The 27,732-nt window shown below is 46.8% G+C and overlaps 1 protein-coding gene across 2 annotated transcripts in view; it reads left to right on the top strand.

Annotated features, from left to right (window-relative positions):
- Positions 1-385: 385 nt before the first annotated feature.
- LOC127470145 (rho GTPase-activating protein 20-like) overlaps positions 386-27,732 on the top strand; it is a 31,651-nt gene continuing 4,304 nt past the window's right edge. Inside the window, exons 1-14 of one of the 2 annotated variants that reach the window (XM_051785353.1) lie at positions 386-572; positions 14,596-14,678; positions 17,354-17,524; positions 18,037-18,186; positions 19,776-19,817; positions 20,554-20,638; positions 21,502-21,579; positions 21,745-21,811; positions 22,899-23,087; positions 23,813-23,988; positions 24,502-24,663; positions 25,800-25,909; positions 26,822-27,011; positions 27,592-27,709. In XM_051785353.1, the coding sequence (XP_051641313.1) occupies positions 14,599-14,678; positions 17,354-17,524; positions 18,037-18,186; positions 19,776-19,817; positions 20,554-20,638; positions 21,502-21,579; positions 21,745-21,811; positions 22,899-23,087; positions 23,813-23,988; positions 24,502-24,663; positions 25,800-25,909; positions 26,822-27,011; positions 27,592-27,709 (1,618 nt within the window). In that variant the 5' untranslated portion in view covers positions 386-572; positions 14,596-14,598. Of the gene's footprint in view, positions 573-12,374; positions 12,391-14,595; positions 14,679-17,353; positions 17,525-18,036; positions 18,187-19,775; positions 19,818-20,553; positions 20,639-21,501; positions 21,580-21,744; positions 21,812-22,898; positions 23,088-23,812; positions 23,989-24,501; positions 24,664-25,799; positions 25,910-26,821; positions 27,012-27,591; positions 27,710-27,732 lie in introns of those variants that run through there. The other variant, XM_051785357.1, reaches the window with a different exon arrangement.

Below are 27,732 nucleotides of genomic sequence, written 5' to 3'. Positions count from 1 at the left end.
AGGAGCCTTCAAAGTCTTGGAGCATGAAACCTGAGCGCTCAGGTGCCCTGGTGTGCAGGAACAGGGGCCTCCCAGAACACGCGGGCTCGGCTGTCCCGAGTCCTGCCAGTTCCAGCCTCTCCCACCGCATTTGCCCAGAAAATCGATCTTGTAGCGCCACTTTCGGGGCGGCTCTCTCCCCGTACTCGCTCTGGATTTTGCTCTTTGGCATCGTGAGCTGGGGCCGTTCAGCCTCGAGCAGAAGAGGCTCCCGGGAGGCCCCAGAGCCCCCCCCCCGGTGTCTGAAAGGGGTCCCTCCGGGGTCTCAGCCGTTCCGACCGCCGAGGCCGCGCTCGGGGCGGTGGCACCGCGGCCCCGCCCGGGCCCGCCCCGCCCCGCGCCCACTCGCTGCCGCCGCGCCGGGACCGAGTGCGGGCACCGCTGCTGCCGGCAGCCACCGGGCACCGGGCACAGGGCACCGGCCACCAGCCACAGGGCACCGGCCACCGGCCATGGGCCGCGCCGCGCCCTGGCCGCGGGCATGACAGCGCGGCCGCGCCCGGAGCTGTGCCGCGGGCTCCGCGCGGAGCCAGGCAAGTACTGTCCGTCCTGCCGGGGCCGAGCCGGGGTCGGCGGAGGGTTTGCCGCTCCCCTGGAGTGGCTGCGCGGAGGGTCAGTGGCGGAGCCGCTCAGCTGTTGGCGCCAGGAGCGCGGGAAGGTTCGCGGAGGCGGATCGGGGGACAGTGGACGGGCGGGAGGCGGGCGGAGGAGCCCGGTTCCCTCGGGCGGGCGGGGGCCGGTGCGTGCGCGGGGTCGGGACGGGAGTCACCGGGAGCTCCGGAGCGTGAGGAGTGTTCGCAGAGTCGCTGCTGCATCACGCTGTTGATCCAGGAGGGACCGGTCAGGTGTGCGTTACCGCGCGCTCCTGTCGGGCCGGGGGGACGAGCGCGGGATCCAGCGCTGCCTCGTCCCGTTGCCTCTCCGCGAGCAGCCGCCTCTGAGCGCGGTTCGCGGCACCGGCTGCGGCCGGGCAGGGTTGCCGGGCTGCATGGAACTGCAGCTACGGTTCTGTACTCATCCGAACAAACAACAGAATGTCTTATTAGCATAGGCTTAGCCTGAAATAATGGAAAATAAGAGGGAAAACTGTAAACGTTATCCAAAATGCCAGTCTGAAATTCTCAAATGAATCATCCAATACAAACAGTAGCTGAGTGGAACAATTTTCTTTGCAGGGATTTTCCACTGGAATAAATAGCAAGTTCTGTTAAAAAAATCCAGAGTGACTGTTCATTGCAGCTTTTGCTGACAGTTCTTTAGAGCCACTTGCAGTTTTTATCTGTGGGCCGTACCTAAGACAGAGGTGGCTGGTTTTCCCTTTACCTTCTCATCTTCTTCTATATTTAGAACATTCCTTAATGTTCTTTTTCCTCGGCAGACCCTTGCCTGCCCATGCCTTTGTACCCAGACGGAGTGTCACTGTGATGTGCCAACTCCACATTACCTGCAGAGATGGAAAATGAGGATCTTTTACAGTATGTTCTTTGTCTCAGCATCACAGCCAGTTGCTTGCTTGCACAGCCAGAGCAGTAGGGCCATGGACACCTGCTTCTGCGGAAACATGGAGCTCTAAATGGATTGTATTCCCCAGGATGCACAAAGCATGACCGGGCACTGCACCTCATCCTTCCAGTGATGTCTTTGAGGACTTGGTCATCAGTTTGTCCAGCATGACCTTAAGTTAATTAAGCCACTGGTACTTGGGTTATGTATAGATAGTGTTCCTGGTCACAGCTGCCAATGCCTCACTGAGACCTGGCACCACTCATGCCCAGCTGCAGGGAAGTTCCTGGGTACATTTCCTGGGCCCCTGCGGTGGTGCTTTCCAGTGCACAGCTAAAGAGAATTAAAGTATTTAGTCTGTGAGCCAGAGAAGAGATGGTCAGGAGGTCTTTTTGGTATGCACAGACCTTTTAAACCTGTCCCCCAAGCCTGCAGCTAAGCAGTTTTCTCCAAGATCTCGCTGCCTGCACAGGCAGTAGCTCAGTTGCAGCCCATTTATTTAACGCCCTCTAGTGAGGTTTTAAAAATTAACATAGATTTCTTTCATGAGGAAAATAAATATTAGATTTTATTGGTTAAAAAAAATTTACATTTTCTGAGAGTCAGCTGCTTCAGGGAATCCCTCTCAAACACGATACCACACTTTGGATGGGTGCACAGCCTAATTTTGGATAGGCATCTCTGACCATGGAGACATAATGATAGTCTCTGCCTCCCCTGCAGACGCTGGGTGCTCAGCGAAGGTATTTGCATCAACAGCACTGGATGTAGTTCCTTTCTTTTGACCTGTCTTTAAGTGCTGCAGCACTTGGGGTTTTGGCTGAACCTTTGTGTGGATTGCTTGACGTGGCTCTGGTCTAGGCAAGCTTGGCATTCGCAGAAGGGTTCATTTATGCTTCTTGGTGCTCCACCTTTGTTCATTATAATTCAGCTGGGCTGGCCTCAGACTTGGGAAGTGGCCTTGTCTTGCAGAGGAGCTAGCTTCAGGGGCTGGAACTCTTTTAGGTTGTAACCAAGGGATGTGACTCGATCATCTGTGTAGTCAGACTGGTTTTTACTTCATAGGTGTGGGAGATGATGAAAAATGTACTATGGATATGGTTTCTCTTAATTAGCTGGAAGATGTAGTGAATACTTTTTCTTCATGATCGGCCGTGAGGGATCTCAGATCCTCTCCTGCTTGTAATACATAAGATTCTGATTTGCAGCTCCAATGCAGAGATGCTTCTTGCGGATTCTTTCCCAGTCCCTCGTGGACAGCATTACATCAGCACACCATCCTCCATCTTTCTGCCTGCCACAGGTTCACCACCCCTCTGTCACACCAGCACCCTCACAAACACCCACAGACTCCTGTATTCTATTCACCTTCATCCACATACTGCTCACTCCTCCACCCTTGCCAGTGACACTGTCACAGCAAGAGTTCCCAGCAGATCTGAATACATGCATCTCTGAGAACACCCACAGTAGCACTTGGCCACTTGGGCTGTTGCTCACCTGTGTCCTGCGTCACCCATGTGTGGTCACACCAATGTCACGCTGCATCTGTCTCACATGAACACTCCCAGCAGCCTCCAGAGCACTGGCAGCATGTCACCCGTTCGGCAGCACTGCTCAGGGGACAGCCCAGGGGTCTGGCTGGGAGCTGCATGCAGAGGTCACCCAAGGGTGGTACTAAAGTGTGGTGCACACCTCATCTATGTGGATTTCCTATCTTCCCTAAGACAGGAAATCTGCCTTGTCAGCTCCCCACCTCTCAGTGTGCTGCTCGTGAGGGACTGGCACCCCTTCAAGGTGTTCTCTCTCTGGTCGGTGGCAGCAATATGATTATTGACACCTCATAGAGCAAACAGCAAGTCTGCTTAACAGCATTTTCTCCATTTCAGCCAGAGGCTGAGAGCGTGGCAGTTACTGCAGTTTAAAATGAAACTATAAAGCAGTAAACCCCACTTCTCATCTTCCACTTCTCCGCGTTTCCTCCCGAGAGATCTTAGAGCTGTGGGAAGAAGGCCTGGCACAGGGATGGGGGCTCAGTGCCCATGCACCGGGGATCAGCCCCTCTTTGCTTGTCTGCTCAGTGCTGCCCTCCTCATGTTCCCTCAGAGCAAATAGCAGGACAGATAAGGACATGGAAGTTTCCAAAACCAGGCACTCATAGTTAGCCCCTCCGAAAACAGGTAGGGTGGAGTCCAGTTTGTGGACAGCGAGAGAGAAACTGAAGCAAAACAGGATGTTTTTGTGAGTTAAAACTTATTTTTCATCATTCTTATTGACAGGCTTGTTTTGGCTTGGTTAGAAGATGTCTGCCACATTTATTGGGAAAGACCTTTGTGCATGTATGTGTATGTATGCAGATGTGTATGTGCATGTGTCCTTGTGTAGGGATTGTACATGAAGAGCTACTATTCAGCCTCAGGAAAATTTTCTACCTGAAAATTAGTAAATCTAGTAGGGGCTAACAGCTAAGTAATGGCGAATATAAAACCCATCTATGAAACTCTTCTGTAAATCTTGATGGACAATTGCCTTCTGCCCTGAATACTTCAAAATTGGAAAGATTCTATCAAATTGTAAAGTATTTACCAAAGACCCACAAAAATACTCATGACTGTAGGTATTAGCTTATGAATAAACATGTTAAGCCAAAGTGATAAATAAGGGGCAGATTAGGAAGCCATTGGGGTTGTCTGTACCCCACAGTATGTCCTATATTTGGCCAAGTTTCAGCTGATACAGTTTTCACACTAGTTCCTGTAGAGTTAAGACAAAAATGGAGAAGAAATACTGGGAGAAATGAAGTCAGGGAATAATATAGAAATCAGAATAAGTGTCTTTAAATGGAATGTTTCTTGGAGTTTTCCATCACCTGTGCACCAGAAATGGAGGCACAGAGAACGACATCTCCAAAAACCCCTATGGCCACTCAACAGACGCTTCTGGGGGCAGGTGATCCTCTGTATCTCTGTGCCACACAGATCCAATCCCCACAAGCCCAGCCTGTGCCCTTGCATGGGGTATGAGGGGTCATTGCACTGCTTTAGCCTTTGTCCAGTTCCCAGGGGATGACATACCCACTCTCACCACCTCCATCCTTTGCAGACCACTGATATTTTATTGCTGACTTCAGGGGAGCAAGATTCTCTACCTTTGTTGTTTCTTTTCCTTGGCTCTGAGTTTCTGCAGTGCCTTGCAGCAGTTGCTCCTGTGGAACAATTATAACAGCCTTGTGTAAAACTTTACATGATTCCACTGTTGGTCTTTTTCCAGCTCTCACTCCATCAAAGAACTGGGGCATGTTCTTTAAGGCCACACAGCTTGACTTGCATTAGTTCATAGCAAGAGCTTTTTAGTATAAGAATGTGCACATTTCTTTGTTAATCTCACTTGGCAAACTCTCCCCTGGCCTCCAGGTTATTTGATCTCTGAGCTCCTCATCCTCCATAATCAACTTCTCTCCTTCCCTTTCTCAGCCCACTGGCAGCTCTTCAGGCTGTGTTTTCAGACCCCTCCTTTTCACCTTCTGTTTCACATGGGCTCAGCTCACATAATGCTGCTCCCTCCTGCCTTCCCTTTCTTGACCTTTGCTCTGCTGCTGAGTGATGTCTCTCCCTTGGCCTCTGTCAATGCTTAACCCTTAATGTTCCTGCAACTCCAAAAACTGGCAAAAAAGTGCAATTGTCTAAGCCAAAATCTACTTTTATTTGCCCAGCTCATGTAACTTCAGACTTGCAGTTCCTCTGAAATTCATTATGTTTGGATCCTAATTTGAAACTGGGATCTCTATTTTTCATTTCAATCAACTGCAGAATTCTGTGGAATTAAATCCTGCAATTTAGCACAAACCTATCCTGGGTTTTGAGGAGGAGTTTGACAGTGAATGATACTATGAGTGTGCCCATGCTAACACTGACAGGCAGTTGAGCAGGCAGCAGAAATAGGAAAATGCCTTTCATAGTGTGTGTGCTAGCAGAGATGCTGTTGATTAACCCATTTTTCAGCCAGCCAGCTCTGAGAGTACCATTTAGCAACCCTGAACCTGTATAATGCGAATAGGATGCTTATAAGGCACAAAGGGATTAATGTTCAGCTCTAATGAAATCCAGATGCACAGAGCTGCCTCTTTTCAAAGTCCTTTCCACGGCCAAGCTTCAAATAAAATTATTTAATCGTTGTAAATAGATGAGAAATACTATGGCTCAACGTGAAGCATTGTTCACTCCGTACTTAAGCTCACAGGCACAGGAGGCTGCTGGCAGTGGCCTAGTGGAGGGGCCAGGGTCACCCTCTGCCTGTGACAGCATCAGTCACATTGGGGAACGTGGGAACCTCCTTGGGGAGCACAATTCATGCACGTGTTTGCCTTAGGGCTGGGGGAAGCTGGCTTGGAAACAAGCCTCCTTCTATCCCTGAGTAAAAGCCAGGACTGAGCTCTGCTCTGGGGGGACCAGAGACAGCACCCAGGGAATGGCCTTAAGTTGTGTCATGGGAGGGTTAGGTTGGATATTAAAAAGAGGTTCTTCCCCCAGAGGGTGGTTGGGCACTGACCAGGCTCCTCAGGGCAGTGGGCACAGCCCCAAGGCTGCCAGAGCTCAAAGAGCTTTTGGATGATACTCTCAGGCACATGGTGGGATTGTTGGGGTTTGTCCTGTGCAGGGCTGGGAGTTGAATGCAGTGATCCTTGTGGGTCTCTTCCAACTTGGCATTTTCTGTGATTCTGTGATTTTTGCCTCAGAAACTGTTTGTGGTTTGCACTTTTTCTTCCTTGTGCAGTTTATATTTCCCTGTGTCACACACTGAGCATGGGTATTCTGCATTTCAGGCACTGGGAGTTAGTCTGGGCCCCAGCAGGGGCTGGACCACCCTACTTATGCTCAGAGGCCCCACATAAAAAAGGCTGAAGTAATTCTGCAGCTGTCTATGAATTTTTAATTTTAAATATGGCAGGAGGAGGGGTTTAGAACCAAGAGTGGGAGGGGAAAGGGGTTATTTTAAAGACACTAAGGATTGTGTTACATTTTTCTGTTCCTCAGGTCTGGCTGCTCTAGAAGTTTTTCATTTTGCCAAAGTGCAATTCAGTGAACTCTTTATTTGCATTTTTAAAGAAAGAGCATGGTTCTTAATTTACTTTGGCCTCAGTTGTGAATTTTGATACTGTGAAACCCAGCAAGTTCCCTTCCAATGTTATATATACAACTTCACAACAGAAACTTCTGCCCCAAAGTACTAGCCTAAATTAAATGGTTTAAAGGCGTTATAAAAGTGTGTCCCCACTGATTTCCAATACAAGTATTATCTGTAGTCATCTCATATTCATTGATGCCATGCTTATCATTGGAACATGCTGCAGCTTGAGGCCAGAGACCATATATGTGTGTAGAACTGTGCAGAGGTTTTCTTTAAAGGCAAGAATTCCTTGGGAGACATTCCTAGGGTGGCTTTCAGCATTGGTTCAAAGGAAGGAAAGGAATGAGAAAAGAGTCCTGCTGTAAAATTATACCAAAACACATAGGGAGAATCTGTTGTGGTGGTTTTTTACCATGGGAGGAGGTACTGCAGCAAAATCCCTACATGTGACAGCTGTTTGGTCTAATCCATTGTTAACAGATATTTCATATTTACTTGACCCTGGACATCAGAATTGCAACAAAACCATCTGGACCTCCAAGAAAAAGTGAAGAAATTTTACAAAACAAGGTTTTACTTTCCCCACTGCTTTCGACCTCCCTTGCCAGTAACTAGAAAGGGGAAGGAAGCACTTCCTTCAGCAGCTGTTCGTGTCTCAACAGGCCAAATGCATGAAGTACAGAAGTATTTCTGAATCAATACTAATATTTATTGATCTCTTCAGTTTCCATCAATAAGTGATTCGCTGTGCTGGTGACAGAGAAGGAACTTGCATTTGTAATGCTCAAAGTTTTTCAAATTATATCGATACAAAAAATACTTTGTCTGAGTGTGCCCTTCAGATGTTCAGAGCCTGATTCTGCTGCAGATGATGGCTAAGAATCATCCTCACCAGTAGTAAGCATTTTTCTTGCAGTGCTTTTTTTTTTTTGTTGTCCCAGAATACATAAACACCCCCCTCCTGCTGAACATTAAGATTTGCAGAGAAAAGGCCACCTGTGGATGTTCTCAGCACCAGCTGCCCATAATTTTCACAGATTCTGTCCACCAACACCATATCAGGGATGAGGCTTGGACATAGCAGAATTTTTTTTATTCTTATATTCATCAGTTTTCACCTCTCTGTCTAGTTCTGGGGCTGCAGTGAGGGAGCACAGAGCTGCAGGTGGGCACTCAGTTTTTTTACAGAATCACAGCTGATGGATGAGAGCTCTGGCCTTGTCTTCCTGCTTAAACCTTTTGGGCCCCTTTTCAGGTGCCTGTCTTTCTCTCTGAGTGACAGTTGAGAGTTTTGCTCTGCTTTGGAACCCCAGGCAGAGCCATGTCATGGGACCAAACCCTCGTGCTGGTCTCCAGGCATGGGCATTGCTGGTGGAGGGCAGGGCAAGGCTGTGTTCAGTAGCCAGAAACATAGTCCGAAGCCATAACAAGTTCCAAGTGTCCTTATTTGGGTTCCAGTCCAGTGCCATTGAAGAACATCCCCATCACATCAGCAGTCCAGAAAGACCTGCTTCTGTCAGGAGGACTGGTGCTCCATGCGGTGGCCATCCCCTCCATGCTTTGCAGGGCATCCTGCCTTGTTGCCAACCACTGTTGGCATTGCTCCAGACCCCATGGAAGGCATAAGTAATCCACGGGAGCAGAGAGAAAAAGTGTTATGGAACAGATTAGTGTGAATCAAGCCAATCCCCAGCCACTTTGCTTTCCACCTCCAAGTGGAAAATGCACATGGCCTTTGGCAGATGAGAATTGTTTCTTCCAGTCCTGCTTATATGGGACACTTTAAAATAAACCAGCAGGGCTCCATTTCTTGGAAGGAAAAGGAAATGTTTCGAAGTGTGTCCTTGCAAACTGATTTACTGCCACCGGGCTTTGCATATTTTAAGAAATGTTTTTTAGTTAGGTTGGAGCTGTGTTTTAGTAATAAGGGAGAGGGAAACAGTTAGTGAAAATTGGCAGGAAGATGAAGCTATGCAAAATGGCTCAGATAAATATTTACACCCAAGTGTCTTAGCTCTAAGTTCACATCAAACCATGGTTCATACAGAGCATATTTTTTGGAGAGCCTGCTCCATGTTGGAGCCTTCTCCCTGTCGGGTCATGCTGGCCTGCCCACCCAGCAGTGATCTGGAAGGAAGCAGGTTAGGAATGCCTAGTCCTGATCACCACTGCAGCAGGATATCTCTGCTACATAGAGTGTCTTCACAGAAGCACAGAATCACAGAGTGGGTAAGTCAGGAAGGGACCTCAGTGGGTCATCTGGTCATCCTCTCTGCTGAATCAGGGTCATCCCAGAGCACATTGCACAGGATTGTGTCCAGCCAGTTCTGCAATATCTCCAGTGAGGAAGACTCCACACCCTCTCTGGGCAATCTGTTCCAGTGCACACAGAACCTGCATAGTAAAGTTCTTCCTCATATTCAGATGGACCTTCCTATGTTCCAGTTTCTGCCCATTGCCTCTTGTCCCATTGCTGGACACCGTGGAGCAGAGCCTGGTCCATCTTCTGACACCTCCCTTCAGATACTGACAAAGAGTGATGAGGTCCCTTCTCACTTGTCTCCTCTCGAGGCTGAAAAGGCCCAGCTCCCTCAGCCTTTCCTTGTAATGAGCCTTTCCTTCTTTCCCAGGCTGAGAACTGGGCAAAGAGAGGGAAATCAGTGCAAGAAACAAATCACAGCCCAGGCTTTTTCTTAGTCCTAGAACTCCAAACTCCAAACCTTTTAAGGGACATTTGGAGGAGAAGTGGAGGGGTTTTTCTCTTATTCTGGGTGGTGAGCTGGGCGGGAAACCAAGGCTGAGAAGAAAACGCATCTCTTCCAAGGAGCTGGTCCATAATGTAGGAAGGAGCATAGCTCTTCAGGCCAGTATCAGCCAAGACCAGGCTGGCAGACTGGCACAGCACCCTGGTGGGACGCGGGGCAGGTGATCTGCCTCCCAGTGGGTGCCCTGCAATGGATTCCCACTTTCGGGCAAGGGGGAATGGCTGCAAGACAGTAGCTGCTGGAGCCCCAGCTAAAATTACTCCAGCTTGAGGGGTCACATTCAAACTGAACAGTTTCCTGAAGTCTGGCAACAGAGGAGAAGGAGACAGCAGCCGTGCAAGGGCACTTTTCACTAAACTCATTTTACATGTACATCCACATAAAATGACAAGCACAGTTGTTTTCAGTTCATGTAACCTAATGCCTGATTCCCTTTTATATAGTGGACAATTTCCCCTTCTGTTTCTTTCTCTCTCTCCAGCGGGGTTCTCTAACTAGAAATGCAATGGCAGAGTCTGACACAGGCACATTGTAGGAGCATCCAGTACTCACATGAATAGAGCAGGAGGCAGCAGCATCCCACATTATCTCATTAAGAGACTTCTGTAGGAATGCCTCTGCAAATGTAAACCCATTAGGGGGTTGAACTGCAGCAGTTGTTTGCACATGGGTAGATCCAAGCTCAAGCAATCATTTGATTGTTTCTGTACTCTTAACTGAGTTCTTAAGTATTTTTTTGAATGTTGCCTGAGAGCTAAATAACTATGTGCCACATTTATACAGTACCTTTTGCCCTGTTGCAGTAGACCACTGAAAACTATGTCCAGTTGGTTAATAGCAGTGATCAGCTATCTGCTCTGATACCACACACTGATACCATGATGAGAATATTTGTAGGAAGAGAGTGTTTCACAAGATCCATCCAAGAGTAATGTTGATGTTACTGGCTTGGAACAATCTGTGATGCTCCAAATAATCAAAGACATTGTGGCCCATGTTTTACTCTCTCTGACTGTGTCTTTAGCAACATAAGCCTCCCTAACAGATAAGAATGTCAGCATTGAATGGACTCAGAGTCCATGGTTATAAAACTTGGGGTGATTTTTTTTAAAGAGTAGATGATACCATTTCACCATCTCTGCAGCCAGAAAGTGGACTGGTTGTCCCACAAGGGAAGAGTGACACTGACTGCCAAATGTTCCATATAAAAGAGTAACAGAACCTGGCAGCTAAGAGCAGTGAATTTCTCCTGCAAGTGTGAGCTGGATGCTGCAACCCCACTGTGACATGCTGGGGTTGAAGACAGCACAGGGTGGTTTTAAAGAAACAGTGTATCAATGTTTCTGAAACAAATAATTTATGTTCTGCAGAAAAATAGCACTATTAACCAATTTTGTTTTTATTTCTGAATGGGAAGTAAACCAAACAGCAGCATTCCAGTGGCACAGGCATTGCAAACTTTGACCAGCTATTGGCAGAAGGAAAATCCATCCCATGCTAAGCAGGTGTCATTATTTTTCAGCTCCATCCCACCTTAACTATCTGAAGAATAACATTCAAGTGCAGAGATCAGTGGAGGAAAAAAAAACCCACTGCTGCTGGCTAGCTGAGCCGATAGCACAGACCATACATGGATTTGGAATGAGGGGCATTAGACTCACAACCTCTCCAATGCCAAGAAATACACAGCTAAAATTGGCAGCTCAGAGATGAGTAATGCACAAACATGGTCCAGAGTGTTGCAAGTGTTCAAGCACTTCCAGGGTATATTGGGTAAATGAGCATCTGTTTCCATGGCACCAAAACAGCACAGAGATCACGCCACGTCCTTCGGCAGTTCTCTGGTTCCACGCCTGGGGAGTGTGAGCTGACCTCCAACGAAAGCACTTCCTGGCTCCAGCACAGAGGAGCACAACGAGGTCCCTCCTTCATCCAGAAGCAATGCTTAAGGGCAAGGGCTACCCGATGCTTCTGGCAGCCAGGCGAGCCTGGCTGAGAGTCACCAGCCACCCCCTCAGAGCCCAGGTAGCTCTGCTCAAGCCCAACCCTTGGGCAGCAGAATGAGGGGGCTCCAGTGTCAGAGGCCTTGTGGTGCTGCTTCTGTGTAGTGAGATGGGAGTGGTTTTTTGCAAGAAAACCATAAAACTGTGGAGCTTAGAAACATGCAGGATTCAGAGCCCATTTACATGGCACTGGAAGGACACTCAAGGTGTTAGAAGACTCTGTCCTTGTCCAGCAGTCTCTTAAGGAAATATCACGTACATGGGCTGGCCCAGACATATTCAAATGGTTTAAAATGGGGTACACAGCTAGATTCTCCCAAGCAGGGAGGGAGCACACGAGCAACTGTTTTATTTTGTGTGGCTACTGAAACCAAAGGCAGAACAACTTATTATTTCTGTATTAAATATGCAAATTAAATAGATTAACTGTGAAATTATGCCAATTAGTTGTCCTGTTCCTCCAGTAAGATGGTAGTTTTAGAGTGGCCAAAATGATTGCCTTACCCATAGTAACGGGATTCCACCATCTCAGTGATGTCCTGCTGAAGGACCATGACAGGCAAAGGTCAAAGAGACTTTGGCTGAGGGCTTGGAATGTCATTTTTTGGTTTTCCTAGAGTCTGTTTGTGGTCAGGCAGCTGGAACTCTGGACAACTAATGATGTCAGCATTTTATTTGGAGAGAGAAAGTAGGGGGAGTAACTTTTGTCCTGTAGTCACAGCATTTCACTGGAAACCCCTAATTCTGCCTTTGTGAGATTTCCAGGGGTAGCCCAGTGCCTGCTGGAAGTGGTGCTGTGGAACACGCCCTCAGACCCCTCAGGAGAGGTGCAGTGCACAGGCAAAGACAAGGCTTGGAAGGCATTACTGCTGCCATTCAGGTGCAGTTTGAAACCCTTCTCAGTGGTCAGGAGAAGAAATCCACCAGTGTCAACTCTCTGAAATTCATTCTGGGTAAAATATCTTCTTGCACTGTACTTCCATCATGTATGTCATTGGTACCACTTTGTGCCACAGAAGAGAGTAGTTTTGGAGTGGCCAAAATGATTGCCTTACCTACAGTGTGCCGGGGGATTCTTTGGCCCAGAAGATACTACCACGAGCAAGGGTTTATTACAATGCCAGTCAAGCAGTTGCTGCAATGCCCCTGACATGGGGGTGCATTGCCTGCTCTCTCCATCAGTGCTCTCTGCAGCTGGCAGCAGCTGCTGGGGTTCACTCCCAGGCAACCACACCCACCCTTGCTTCCCACCCTAAGATAGTGCATGACTGGTGCTTTGCTGCATGTTGTTTGTAGGAACATTTTATTCTATTAGGGCACTTCTGGAAGCCAGATGTTCTGTTTTAGTAGAGACTCTCTTTTTAAAACAAGCTTTTTTGTGCTGATGTTATTTTTATTCAGTTCTCCCTGTGAAACTTCTGAAGACAGATTTTTGCTTGGCAATGTCATATCAGGGTATGAGGGAGAGATTGCTATCTGTCTCTGTCTACATATGTACACGTATCCAGAGAACCTACTCAGGGAGCACTACTGATGTTGCAAAGCTGAATATTCGTGCATTAGAAAATTACTTTATTAAATCACACTTGCAGGGCCACTCCAACTTTAAGTTGCAAAATCATACACTCTTTTTCACAAGGTCATCTCTGCTTTGGAGAGCTCTGTTGGATCTGATCAGGCATGGAGTCAGGAGTCTGTGTTGTAGAAAGCTCTTGCTGGTAGGATTGCTACCTTCTGCAAAAGGGGTCTTGTAAACTAAGTGGAAGATGAGGAAGGTGACCCTTTCCTGGCTGCTGGACTCCATGCTAGCCTCTGCCATGGATTTCTTTTCTGACCTATGTTAAATCACTTCCACCAACTTTTAAGTGGTCAGTAATGCCCACTTCATAACTTCTGGGCTTTATCACACAACTCTCTGGAGACAGACTTGCAGCCATGCTGAGCCACTGTAGCTCCAAGGAGGGTGATCAGGAGAACATGCTTCAAACCAGTCCCAGCCAACCTTCCAGGCTGCTCTGAAAATCCAGTACAATGTGGTGAACACCAGTCATGTAAATTCACTTAAATCACTTTGTTCTTGGCCTTTCCATCAGTGATGTGAGGATACCTTCCTCTGACATCATGAGAATGTTAATGTGGTCATAAGGTGCTGAACCACGATAGCATCGTGTCCTCAGAGCTGGGACCAGTGAGCTCGCACAGAGTATTTCTGTGTTCAGCACAGACCTTGAAAAATAACAGAAAGTAACAGTTAATAAAAGGAACACTCTTTCTACATAGAAACTCTTCCTCCTCAAGCAGAAATTCTGGTTTCTTTTATTCTTAGGATTTTACTTATTTTGATACATTCAGAAATCATAAGATCAGTAATTCTCAGCATGCTTTAAACTCCCTGGCACTTAAAGCTCTAACACAGGCAAATGCTGAAATTAGAAATGAGCCATGGGACAGATTTTCCCATGCTTACTAATCAAGAGCCACAGACATTAGGATTTTTCTCCCAGGCTAAAATCTCTTGTCTTTATCCAGGCAAAATTAATTTAACAAATAAAAGGAGACCTGTGACCTCTGTATATGTTGACTTGGATGGTTATCATGTCAAACTCTCAGGTCTCACTGTTACAGTCACCCCATTTCTGTGTTATACAAGACTTGGTGGCTGTGGCTGTTGAAAAAAAACACAAGTGTCTTGAGGTTAAGCTGCCTGGAGAGGGACCTAATAACAGCCTGTTTGCTGAATCTGTAAGTCATGAAAAATGAAGACAGAGAAAAATCTACTATTCCTCCAGCCCATAAAGTACAACTCCCTATGGTATTATATGCTGTTCATAACTTTGTCTAGTCGTTTTAAATTGAGTTCCTATACCTCTCCTTAAACTATTCCTTGGCATAAGTGCTTGGAACTTTTTCCTGACCTTCATACTTTGGGTTTTTTATCTGCTTATTCTTGTCATTACTTTGAGATTTGGCTGTGAAAATGTAAATGTGAGAGTTGACAAGTGTTTTTATAATCAGGAAAGGGAGGGAGGTGTCTGACAGCACAGATCATGGCTTTTAGTGATGAGGGTTCGTGGGCATTAGCTAGATCTCGCAGAGTTCAATGAGCAGGTATGCTTCCAAGGTAGCCAGGCTGACTGGAATGTCTTTTTGTCTTGCAGAAGATGAAGCCCATAGTCCAAAGAAGACGATCTACCCCATCTGCCATTTCTAAAGCTCTCAGCAAGTCGAAGTCCCATTCCAGGTTGAGTAAATACCTTTCTAACTCCTGTTTCCATCTTTCTGCCTACGCAAACTGAAATCAAAATCATATGAATTCAAATTCGTTTAACAATGTTGAAGGCAATTTGGTCCTGCAGCAGGGGCAGGCAGGGGCAAGTGGAGAGGGACGAGGCACTAGACAGACATGGTGGCACACAGGACATGGGCTGGGGCAGCATTTGCCACCTCACGTACCGGGGCTGCGGTGGCATTATCCCTGAGGAGCACCCTAGTGTTCCACTCCACCATTTCCCTGCCCGGCCACCCCCAGGTTACTCACTGCCAAAGCCCTCTGCAGCCCCTGCTCCATCTGCTGGACTGCCAGTGGGAGAGCTGGCCCTGAAATTTGGCCCTGGCTCAGATACAGGTACATCTGGGCGGGTGAGGGGACTGGAGATGGAGGGAGGGCCGGGAGGCCTGCCCACGCCCTGCCAGTCCTGTGTGGGATTCAGCCATGCTCCAGGACAGCCACGTCCCTGTCAGAGTACAGCAGCTTTCCCTTACTACCAGCACAGGTTGTGCAAAGCTCCCTCCCTTGTCTGCAGCTTATCAAGTCTCTGCCCACACTTTGCTCCTGCAGGTGTTAAGCACCAGGAGTGTCAGCAGACAGGGACCCACATGCCAGACGTGCACATCTTCGGAAACACTAAGTGCTAGCCCTGACGTGAGCACTTCAGTCCAACAGTGGGACTCCTTGACATCATCCTGTCCTCCTCCTGCAGCACCATGACAGATAAGGGGATACCACAGTCCTTTCTGCCTTGCTCTGATAGGAAACATAAATAACATTTCCTGAGGGATTTGTTTAGTTTGATTTTTTTCTTTCCTTGTAAGAAAGAGATAATAAAGCTGAACTGATTGACATTTTGATCTGAAGCAGCCCTCCTGAGGAATATCCCTTCTGTATCACACCATCAGTGATTGATGCACAGTATACACTGCTTCTGTGGGGTCAGTTTTGTAGGACCATTTATTATAAAGGGCAGGACTGATTTTCTTTTGGTTGTTTTCTGACTATGTGGCTTCTTTTTCATTCCCCTTCCCCATCTAAATTGCACTAGGAAAAAAAAAGTAAAGAGAAACAAATTCTTGCCTTTATTTGGCTGGAGAATATCCTTGTGAGGGAGGGAAGCTTTAAATGTTTCTCATGATGAATTGCTGTGGAGGGAGTTGGTCCAATGCCATCTTTGCTTAGGCCACCAGAGTATCAGTGAGACTTTTTTTTTTGCTATCTTGTTGTGTTTACAAAGCTGTATAACTCCTCCAGGTTTAGGAAATCCACTGCTGGGATTGTGAGATGCTGTGGCTCTCACTGCTCAGCTGATGGACTTGGAGAGCTTTTGTATCACATTTAAAGGTGATTTAGCTTCTCGCTTGTAGCTCCACACATACACAGACCAAGGATTCACTTTGTTGGTGGCTGTGGAGTGGTGAGGAGGAAAGAGAGAATTTCTGTTTGCCAGAGTGCAGGTGTTCCTGTGACTGGGGGATGACTTTAGAAAAGCAGCTCCTGGCTCACTTTAACCTCACTCCTGTGAAATGAAATGATCTCAGTTATGAGGCCAGTGGAAACTGAGTTAAGACCAGCAGTGTCAAAAATACTACCCTTACAGCTCATGTGTTTTTTCATTTGCTTGTATAGAGACTGCCCTTAGACTAGAGCAGTATTGCTAAGGGGTGGAGGGAAGACAAGTATCTCTTCCACATCATCCTTTTTCAGGCAAGATACACATTTTTGTCTAAATGTGGAGACAGGAGGATTTGTAGGTTTTTTCTCTCTACATAAATCTAAGGCTGTGTCTCAGAGGTTCACTGATTAAGTCAGGGTCAGGCATATGAACACACTGTCCGAGTAAGAATCAGCAAAGAACTATTCCTTGTTCATGTGGCACATCCCACCTGCTGAGACCCAGAAATGGCTGTGGGAGCTGTTGTGCTGCCAGCACCACTGACCTGAGCCCAGAGCAGTGCTGAGCAGTGCTCTTTGGGGGTGCTGAGGTGCAAGATCATGCTGGGCAGAGCTCTTCTTGATGGGAAGAGCACAGAGAGAGGGTCTGGTTTAATTCCCATGATGGCTTATTGACTGCAGTCAACATGCAAAAACCCTCAGGTTTTTTTGGAAATGATCAGCACCGATGTGAATCTCAGTGGAAACAAGATACTGGATGGCAGCCAGGCAAGCCAGAATCAGATGTTTGGAATTGGATGAGTACATGCAGTTCCTTGTCTTTGTGCTGCAGCCCTTGCACTGACAAGCAGTTCAGTCTGGATGGAAAATATGCAGAAAGGACAGTTCCCCCCATGCCTGTCTGAGCTGTGCCACAAGCCATGGGCTTTCTCTTTTCAAGTCATAGCTCACACACGTGTGCAGGAAATAAGTCTTTTACTTGAGTGAGAAATTACTCAAAAAGAACTATTTCGGTAGCTTAACCTCTCTAGATTTGCTGTGGGCATTTAGGCAGTTTTCCGTCTGTCTGAGGCTGGTGAATTAATTGGGCAGGGACAGGCAAATGCACGTCATACAAGAGAGCAACAGGGATAGTGCTGGGAGAGGCATGGGGCTGATGGGCTCCTCCAAAACAGACATCTGTGTTGAATCACAAACCCTTCCGAGAAAAGCTTCTGACAAAGTCTTGTAATTTTTTCTTACTCCTTTAGGGAAACTACCCTTTCCTCTTCCCATTTGGACAATGGACTGCCAAGTAGGGTGTTCAGCAGCCCAGGCTCCACCTTCATCCTGGGTGAGCGAGTACAGCTAACTGTGGGCCTGCAGACCCAGGAAAGACATCTGATCTTGTTCAGCGATGTGGTGGTCATTGCCAAGTCCAAGTAAGAGGAATTCACACTCACTCCTTCTCCCCAGTATGTGCTGTTGAAACTAGGCTCAGCTCCCATCACATGGTGGGATTCTTGGAGCTGTCCGGTGCAGGACCAGGAGTTGGACTCAGTGATCCTTGTGGGTCACTTTCAACTCAGAAGATTCAATGATTCTATGAGGTTCTGATCTATTTGTGGAGCAATCAGCAGTCTTCAAAACAATACTGCTTCACAAATGTGGATCTAAAATGTGGTATCTCACCCACCTTCAGAAATTCTTCTTGATATTAATGTTTCACTCCATATTTCTGAAGGAAAAGGTTGTCTAATCAGTTTCAGCCTTTCCCTTAGGAGGTTGCTTGAAGATATACCATGAGGGCAAGAGGCAGAAGGACAAAACTGACTCCCAGCCACATTTAAATTAAGATCTGTCACTACATCTATGTGACTGGAAGGGGCATGACCAGACTCTGGAGGTCTAGGTGTTAGGATCTGGCCTAAGGAATTCCTAATTTCCATTGCAGATCCTCCTCCAGCCTGAAGCTGAAAAAGCAAGTGCATCTGAGTGAAGTGTGGACCGGCACCTGCCTCAGCGAAGTGACAGAGAAAAAGATGAGTCCCGAGAATTCATTTGTCATTGGCTGGCCTACCACCAACTATGTTGTCACCTTCAGGTATCTTATCAGACAACAGACCTCCCTCTGCATCCCAGTAGCTGCCCAGGTCTCCCATGTGTCAAGTGAAACAATGACTGAGGCTATAGGGCCCTGAACTCTACCCCTGCACTTTTCCCCATTGAATAAAGGACTTCCACTCACATTAGGCAGTGTGGTAAAAATTTAGATGTTGGGAGACAGTCATCTTAGAAGGATATCTGCAGGTTCATCCCTGAGAGCCTTTTAGAGGACCAATCCTTGCAAGTGTTGATATAGTGTTGATACAGGATGCAGCTGCACAGCATCCTGTAACATCATGACCAAATCTGCTCTTAGCAAAACAGCTTGAGCTACCAGATAACTTATAAGCATGTTGTTCGAGCAACTGCCATCCACCATCTCTGTAGGAGATTAGTCCTAACTTGAGAATTTTTCATTATGAAGGGTAGGTTAGTTATGTCAGTGAAAAATGTCAGGTGACCTTGTGCCAGGATTGAATCCTTTATCCATCCTTAGTGTGGCTTAGGCAGCTCCTGGGCAAACCTTTCTCCTGCAGTCTTTTGCCAGGGTGTCCCAAGGCCACCATATTGGAGTATAAAATACAAAGGTTCCTCAAGATGGGTCTGAACAAGCAGCACCATTCAGAGCTTGCCCAGCCCTTGCTAACCCCAAAAATAGAAATACAGGGGAGCATGGAGCAGTCTAGAGAGTAGCCTATTTGTATCCAAATGCCATCTCAAAGACGGTCCCAATGTTAAGCCTGAGCTAATAAGGCTCACCAAAAAGCAGGTGACCTTTTTATTACCTTGACACAGTCCAGTCTGGCTAAATGGAATCTAAGTCTGGTATATCACAGGGAACTCAGGTTACTGCTGGCTAAGGGATTTCTTCTTCATCCTTCCTTTTACAGAGCAGAGAGGTCAGCAATCTCCAAGGGTCACTCTGTCCTCAGGGGTTCTGTGGGCACAGCTGGGAAGCACTGACCTGGCCCAATGCTTTTCCATCTGTGGGGCAGCTGCCTTGGTGGAAAAAGAAATGGGAAACATGTCATGGTTTTCATACCTGCCGTCTCATCATTTCAAAGGGTTGGGATGTTGGTCTTGCCCAGGTGATGCATTTCCAATGAGGGTTCATGCTCTGACATGCAAGCTGCTGTTTGTGTCTTAGCCCAAACACAACAGCAGTTCTATTTCCTTCCCTCTGAGGCATGGGTAACCTGTGCTGGCAGCTGAAGCTTCTAGGAACAGCAGACATTGGGAAGGAAATATTAGCAGAAAGAAAATAGCAAGCAAAGGTCACTGCAAAAATAACAAGGGCCCAGAGTATGAGTTAACTCCAACTTGACAGAAAGATATTTGTCCCTTATCTGAACGCTCACCAGTCCAACAGGAAATGTGGTCCAGTTTTTTGCTGTTTTTTGTTGTTGTTATTATTATTGTTATTTGTTAAAATAGAACAGAAGAAGGAAAGGACTGTGCTTTTGTTCCAGGGCTTTGCAGGAAGGAACTTTGACTTACAGCTATATATAAATGAAATTGGGTAGAGTTTCCAAAGGCTGTTACCCGCTCAGCACTTGTTTGATGATCTGCCTCCCTTTTTGTCTTCAGCTCAGCTGATGTGAAGGAACGATGGCTGTCAGCGTTACTGTGGTAAGTGACCCTCTTTTTGTTCTCCTCCTGGGTGGTTCCTCTATGGCCCTCAGACAAATTTACCATGCTAGGTATCAAACTGCACTCTGATTTTCAGTACATTAAGTGTCTAACTCCTGTTTGAAAAATCCACCCTTGAAATCCGAATATAGAAGCCCCTGGATGAATGCAAAATTGGTGTTAACATTTGGGAGAAAATGGGATCCATCAGAAGACGATATTGTTGGAGCATCCTTTTTCCCTTGGAACTGGAGGTTGACTTTACTAATCACTGTGGAAATGTCACAACTGTTAGTGATGATTCAGATGTTTTTTTGATTTGAACTAAAGTTTGTATTTCGTGGCATCCAGAGACTACAGCATTTTCTTATTCCTGTTTTGTTTTACGTGTTGTTTCCACTAACACACGGACAAAAGTGTTTTTACAGGTACAGAGAGGGGAAGAAATCTTCTGATTTGTGGAGAACAGTAGTGATCCTGAGAGAACACTGCGAGGTGTTATGCAGGACACATCTATTTGCATTGAAGTACTGCACGTGGGAGGGTTGCTAGTCTTTGGGCTCCAGGTGGATATAAAAGCCAGGAGCACGTGACCACACTATGAACATTACATTCATATTGTCATATTTAATCTGTATTTATTACAGTACCAAGGAAGATGTCCCATCCAAATTTTAGGGTCCTTCTCCAGTGTGGTTGGGAAATTATAGTCCTTCCCCTTTTCTTTGGCTTTCAGGCATATCAGTGAGGTAAAACAGAATGAATACCTGAAGAATCTGACCCTTCAGATCTTTGTGCTGGATGACGACAACTGTTCTTCTGTAAGTAAAGCTAAGAACCTGCTCATCAGATCAAGATTACACAGGGGTCTGTGGGGTAGGGGCAGGAAGGCAGGGCTGTGCTGCTATTCCTGTTTCAAATTCAAGTCCCAGACAAAAAGGTTTAGAGGGCATGCATCTGGGTATCTGCATCCTTCCCACGGGAAGCCCACTGGGAGAGTTTTGGTTTGAGAAATCAGGAGGTAGCCAGACCCTCACCAAAGAGCACTTAATTCTTAAGGTTATTCTTGGCCTCTGGCTTCTTGTTTCTTTTCCTTCTGCTGCACTTCAAAATCTTTGATGGTTTATGGCTGAGTGCCCAATTCCTATTTTCGGTGCTATAAGTTGAGGATATTGCGCAAAGTCACAGGTATGTTCTCCTGAACTCATTTACTGGAATGTGTCCCATTCTAGCATACATTTCTTGATTTCATGCCAAGCGTGGTGGGTCACATTTGCCTCCTGGGTACTCTCCTCTCTAAGAGCGATGCTAGACACTCATGGTTCATCAGCATTGTGCCATGTTTACCCTTTTGAGTGACAGTGGCACTATGATCAATTAAACACTGATGTGATCAAACACAGCATCTGAGTGCCACCCTGTGATTTCTGCTGGATGAAATCTGTGGATGGTGTAATGGACCCATGCTAGAAGAAGTAGTGGAGAACAGCTTTCACACTGTGTAGCAATCATCCTTTCTGGTGTAGTTCAAATTAGTACAGCTCTTCCATCCATGAATATTTGGTAAAGACATTCATTAGACAGAGGAGTGACACTCTCCCCAGATTTTCAAGCTACAGGAAACTGCAACCAAACTTCACATCTTTTTACTGGCTTCCTGTATTTTCTCTGGTTGCCTTTCTAGACTACTGCAGTCAACGTGTCCAATGTGGAAACTGCAGAGAGTGTGATGAAGAAGACCCTTCTACAGCTTGGGCTCCCTGTAAGTGGCAGCTGCCAGATCTTAGCTAAGGAAGCTGACAACATCTGGTTTACAGGACAATGTGGATGTCAAAAAGTCTAGATTTGCTGTGTGTTGCTTTCTGAGTGGAGGGCACCCTGCCCCTTTCAACTAACATTTTTCTCTTCTCTCTTCCTCACCCACCAGGGCAGGACCAGTGAACACCACCTCTGGGTGGTCTCAGGAAAAGATGAGCCTGCTTACCCTCTCATTGGTAAGACCTCTCCCACCTTCCCTCAATTCTAGCACCAAAGGAACAAGTGATAAATGATACCAGGGTATGTGCCAGAGAAACACCACAAACATTGCCCTCTTTGCTTAAAGAAGCAATGGTGGGGACACTTTTGCTGACATAAGATGTGACATCAAGCTGCTGTGAGATGTCACTTGGCTTCTATGGTCTCAGTATCTCCTTTGAATCAAAGCATGGTGACATCTTTGAAGATCTTCACACTCACCTCCCTTTTCCAAGCAAATCTGTACATTTCTGGATGGGAGCCTGTGATATTTCTCAGCAGATGCTTCAAATAAATGGGAGATCTTTAGGCTGGCCTAAGAAGTTCCTTCTATGCAGTGAATGTGATGCAGGGGTAGGACATGCCTCAAAGCCCAATCCAATCTCCACAGCTGCTGGTATGAGATTGAAGGGCTACAGGTTTAGAGGCTGGTCATATTCTCCTGCTCATCTTTGCAGGGTTCTGCTCATAGGCAGAGCATGAGGTCAGGGGCAGCCTGAGCCCACTTTCACTGCCTGCGATAGAGATGTCCACTCTTGTCCATCAGGCAGAGCATCTCCTGACACCTTCCAGACCCTTTGCCTTCAGGCTCTGTCAGAAGCCAAATAAATTGCTGCAGTCAGGTGGTCACTCAGCAAGAGTGTGGTAGGTCCAGAGGAAAGCACTTTGGAAACTGAAGGAAGCAGAATTTTTAGATAGTCCATTGGTGACTTATAAGCCTCTAGTTAGGAAGCTAACATGTTTATCCTACTGTTTTGGTAGTTATTTAGTTTTCATTGCATTTCAGTTTGCAATAGTGCTTTGTTGCAGAATGTTCTGGAGAGCTGCTAATGAGGATTGACTGGCCAGGTTTAAATGGATAAACTTATTTGTAAAGCAATGACCCTATGCATGTGTGGATGTGCCCTGGCCTCTTCAGTCCACACGTGGAAGTTTCAAGTAATGTTTAGAGGCCCAGCTGCAGTGGGAGCCATTGGATGTGGCTGCTTCCTCCTGCCCAGATTTGGAGCTGTTTTCACATAGCTCTGCATCTTTGCTTGCTCTTTGCACAACTCTGCTCAACAGGGCATGAACATCCCTTCAGTATCGCACTGAGCTGTCTCCGGGACTCTGCTGACCAGCAACAAAGAACCAACAATAACACTCTTCTGGCTGATGGGACAGAGGCTTCCTTCCTTGCTCAGCTCCCAAAGGAAAAGCAGTGTCAGTTTGTCCTGAAACGCAGACTCCAAGCTCCAATGCAGCTGAGGAGAGGTAGGGGCTGCAGGAGCGCGTTATAGCCAGGCAGAGATTTTGCTGCTTTCCATGGCAGTGTCAGACTCTTCCTGGCATCATATACATATCCTAGAGTTGATCTCATACCTGACAGAGAGGCAAAATTCGTCTTTGCAAATGTTCAGAATTAGCTTTCAATCCTTGATTAGCTTTCAATTGCAGGTAATTATCATAGAGTTACAGAATATGCTGAGTTGGAAGGCCCCCATCAGGATCATCAAGTTCAACTCCTGGCCCTGCACAGGACACCCCAGCAATCCCACCACGTGGCTGAGAGCATTGTCCTAACGCTCCTTGAGCTCTGTCAGGCTTGGTGATGTGACCACTTCCCTGGGGAGCCTGTTCAGTGCCCAACTACCCTCTGGGGGAAGAACCTTTTCCTGAGGTCTAACCTAAACCTCCCTCAACTCAGCTTCATGCTGTTTCCTCAAGTCCTGTCACTGGTCACAAGAGTGAAGAGATTCTCATGCTGCACAGACAGGAAGGTTCCCTGAAGAATGGTGATTGATTGAGAGTTTTGCTGATGGTTGAGAGTGGTTTCACTGCTGTATATTGTCTGACCATCCCCATTGAGAGTGCAGTTAATAAACAGGGGAGAGTAGGAAGTCCTTGTTTTGCTGTGAACTCCACCTCCATCACTGATCACTCACTGGCCAGCAGGAAGGACAGAAAGGTGTGTAACAGAGTTCTGTGTTTTCCTTCAGAGTCACTGCAGAAACACACCAAGAGGAAGAAGTCCTTGATTGACTGGGCCCTGCGCCGCAGCACCAGCACTCCCACGGGCAGCCCTCCTTCACAGTCACCTACTACCCCACGGAAGCTCTTCGGCCTGTCCCTGACCTCTGTCTGTCCTGATGGGATCCTTCCCAAGCCAATCATGGTAAGGAACAGTCTGGACTGTTTGTCCTGATACAAACTTGACATGTTTAGCCCAGAATTTAAAGCCACTTACAGTATTTATGAGATTTGAATGGGGAAGAGGACCATCATTTGCTTGAGTTTCAGATTCAGCTCAGTAACAAGGGCAGGAACATCCTTCTTCTGGGTAATCATATCACTTCATTCACAGATGTCTGTCCTGTTTCAGTGGGTGTCTCCAACCAGGTCACCACCAGCTGACAAGGGGCAATGTCAATGGATCCTGCCGTGCTGCATAGCCTAGACCTCACTCACTACAAGAGTCCTCTGGTCTCATGCTTGTCACAGGATAAGCATACCCACAGGAACTGTACATGCAACTTGGCTGTCAGGTTCTTGTCCCTGGTTAAATCAGGATAAATCTCTCATATTTTTCTCTTCCCATTATTGATTATGTTACAACACATGAAGTGTAATACACACAAACAAGAGGGTAAAGAGTTAGGCTTTTAAGTACAACTGGGTTTTCTCTTAGGATATGCTGCTCCTGTTGTACCATGAAGGTCCCTCTACTAGGGGCATTTTCAGACGGTCTGCCAATGCCAAGACTTGCAAGGAGTTGAAAGAGAAGCTGAACTCTGGAGATGATGTTCAGGTGGATGGAGAGTCAGTCTTTGTGGCTGCAGCTGTCATCACGGTATGTTTGGCCAAGTAACTCAGCTGTCTGGGCTAATGGTACCTTCCTTCTTTAAGGAAGCAACATGAGTCTTTATGGGTAGGGAAGATTTCAAGGAACAGAAAGCATTTCCCAGCAAGGTACATTCTCAGCTGATGGCTTGGTCCATCTGTGTGCACAGAGGTGTCTGCCTGACACTTCTTTTCACGTGCAGACGTGCAGTGGCCCTCAGGACAGGGCTTCATTTTGTATCTCCCTGGACCAAAGTACCTCCAGCAGGAAATACAATGATGCCCACCTGCAAGACAGCCATGGTGTCTGTCCAGTGCCAAAGAACATGCCAGAGCCCACACTCAGCAGTTCAGATGCTGCCCTGACATGTGCATGAAGCCCTTTGGTGGCAGCAGCACAGATGCTCTTTGTTGTTTCTGGATGCACAGAAGAGGCTTCAGGAGCTTTGGGAGGACTTGTACCATTTGAGGGCAACTGCTCTGCAACCCCCCAGACAGCTCAAAGGAGCTGGCCTGTGCTCTCTGGACCCCAAGCCTTCACCCTCTGATCAGCCAGTAAGCAAGAAGGAAAGCAGGTGTTAAACCCAAGCAGAGGGGTTGTGGCAGTTGAGGGATGAAGCTTGTGATAAGACCCATGTTTTAGTAAGAAAAAGCCTATATTTTGCACTGGCAAATTGGTCAGAATAATTCAGACATCAACTGCATCAAAAACCATCCCTGTCTCATGTTCTTGTTGGCCTGATACAAAAAGCTGTTGACTGGGAGGATATTCAGGCACTTTCCAACGCAAGACATACACTGAGTTTTTAAATAGTCCCCTGTGAAAAAGCAGCAGTCCTCCTAGCTGAGGAATGTTTCAGAGAGATCTGTGCACAGCCTCAGGGCTGAGTCCTCTGCTGCAGCAGAGATCAGTTGTGGTCTGAAGAAGGGGTAAAACAGGAGGGCTGCCTATTTATTCTGCAGTGCTGCCATGGGAGAACTTGAGGAGGACAGCTTGATGGGTGTGGGAGGGGAGGATAAACATATTTGTGTCATGTTGTTTTGTCTTGTGCTTAATATGAATAAGCAGTGACTATATGCATTGTGAAACCGAAATCAGGAATTCAAAACTGACCAGACTGCTCTGCATATATATATTTAATTCAGGATTTTCTCCGAAATATACCTGACAGTGTTCTATCCTCAGACTTGCATGGACTGTGGATGGAAGCTGTGGACACGGAAAATCGGGCACATAAGATTGAAGCTATCAAAAGGTTCGTAAAAGCCTTTGTCAAAGCTTCTTTTGGTGGGAAAAGGGGGAGCATACGGCCCTGAGAATAGCCTTCATCTTCTAGGAGATTCCTGGCAATGCTCCAGGCCATAGTGGAGCTATTGCTGAAGGCCAGTGTCACTAATCAGAACATTTTCCTTTCAGTGGTCTTTTATGAACATCATTAACATTTCTTACCCCAGAGAAGCGATTATAAAATTGTTTTCTCATGACCAGTTCAAATTACCAGAACCAGTAAACTGAAAAAGCACAATAATTCAGCTACCAGGAGTACACCAAAGTTAGAAGAATTAGATCCTTAATGACAGTGACTTTTTTCTTATGTGGACAAAATGGCACTGATCATCATATTGGCAGTTAGAAGAAACAGCCCTGTCAAAGTGGTCACTGGGACCTTGAAAACAGCTTTACTGCCTTGAAGCGGCTGCCCTGAGCAAGAGCAGCTTATCAGCCTCCTGTGGCATATCCAGTATATTCAACCATGGCTCAAGTCAGTTTTTGAACCGTACCATTTGGCCTGCGCCTCCTTCCTCCGCAGTGTCCGTAGCACGGGACACGGCAGTGCTGCTGGCCTGGAGCGGGGTGCGTCTCCTTCAGGCGGGCCCCGTCTTGTCAAGGCATTGTGGGCTCCTTCCCACATGCTCTAGACCCAAGTTCCTTGTCCCTCCAGCTCTGGGACCACAGCAGATAGGCAATATAGATGCAGAGTTGTGGCTCTCACATGAGTTGGTGGAGGGTAGTGACACAGTCTCACTTTATTATCAAATGTGAATGTCTCAGACTGGGTGCAAAGGGGCAGAACAGGGCAAAAATTTTTGAGAAGCAACCTCTGGTATTTGAAGAGCAGATGTTTGTGAACACCACTGTTTGTTTTTTTTTCCCACCCCCTGAAAAGTCTTGTCAACCAGCTTCCAGAGGCTAACCTCATCTTACTCAGACACCTCTTTGGAGTCCTCCATCATATTGAGCAGAATTCCGGCGTGAATCAGATGAATGCCTTTAACCTGGCTCTTTGCATAGCACCCAATATGCTGTGGCTACCAAGTCCCACTGGGCCTGAGGAGGAAAGCCAGTCTACAAAGAAGGTAATCTTCCATAGGCTTGGGCTCATGTATGTCTCCCCCTTTCACTGTATTTTGTAGGCTAAAGGAGGGCATAACATCAGTGGCAGTGATGGCTGCATGGCGTCCAGGCCTCGCCCTTTTCCCTGTGCAGCTGTGCCCACACTAGGAGGGGGGTTTAGCCCCTCAGGGTCGAAAGGGAAGCAGTAGTTGCTTTTACCAGACGGACTTCCTATGTTGTCAAGCAAGCACAAAAAAACTGGAGCAGCTGAAGTTGGACACTGCCACTTCAGCTGGGACAAAGTAAGCAGTGAGCATGGCAGTGCACCAGAGGGGAGGAATGTTTGCTTGTAGCTTATGAGGTGTTAGCAAGAGTAAGGAAAATTGTAGAACATGCTGTATCTGGCTCATAGTAGCAGTTCATGTAGCTCATATTCTTGCCTCAGGTGTAGTTCATACAGACACATTGCCACATTATTAACAGCCTCTTGAGGAAATTATATCTTTGTCAAAAGAAAAGGAACAATCTGGGAATGATTTTACTTGCTGTAAATGGCTAGCTCCATTTTCATGAAACTAAACCTGTGAATTCCTGTTTTGCTAGGTGGCCTTGTTAGTGCAGTTCCTGATTGAAAACTCAGGAGAGATTTTTGGGGGTGATATTGCTTCCTTGTTTCAAAAACCTGACAAAAAGAAGTCCAAAAACTCAGCAGAATCTCTGGGTAAGTTGGTGGGTCTATATCTT

This window comes from Manacus candei, unplaced genomic scaffold (assembly GCF_025592945.1).
Source record: "Manacus candei isolate 608988 ecotype Guabito, Panama unplaced genomic scaffold, ASM2559294v1 h1tg000003l, whole genome shotgun sequence".
Lineage (NCBI taxonomy): Eukaryota > Metazoa > Chordata > Aves > Passeriformes > Pipridae > Manacus > Manacus candei.
The sequence above is the reverse complement of the archived record's forward strand: the minus strand, read 5'-3'. Positions and strand labels throughout refer to the sequence as shown.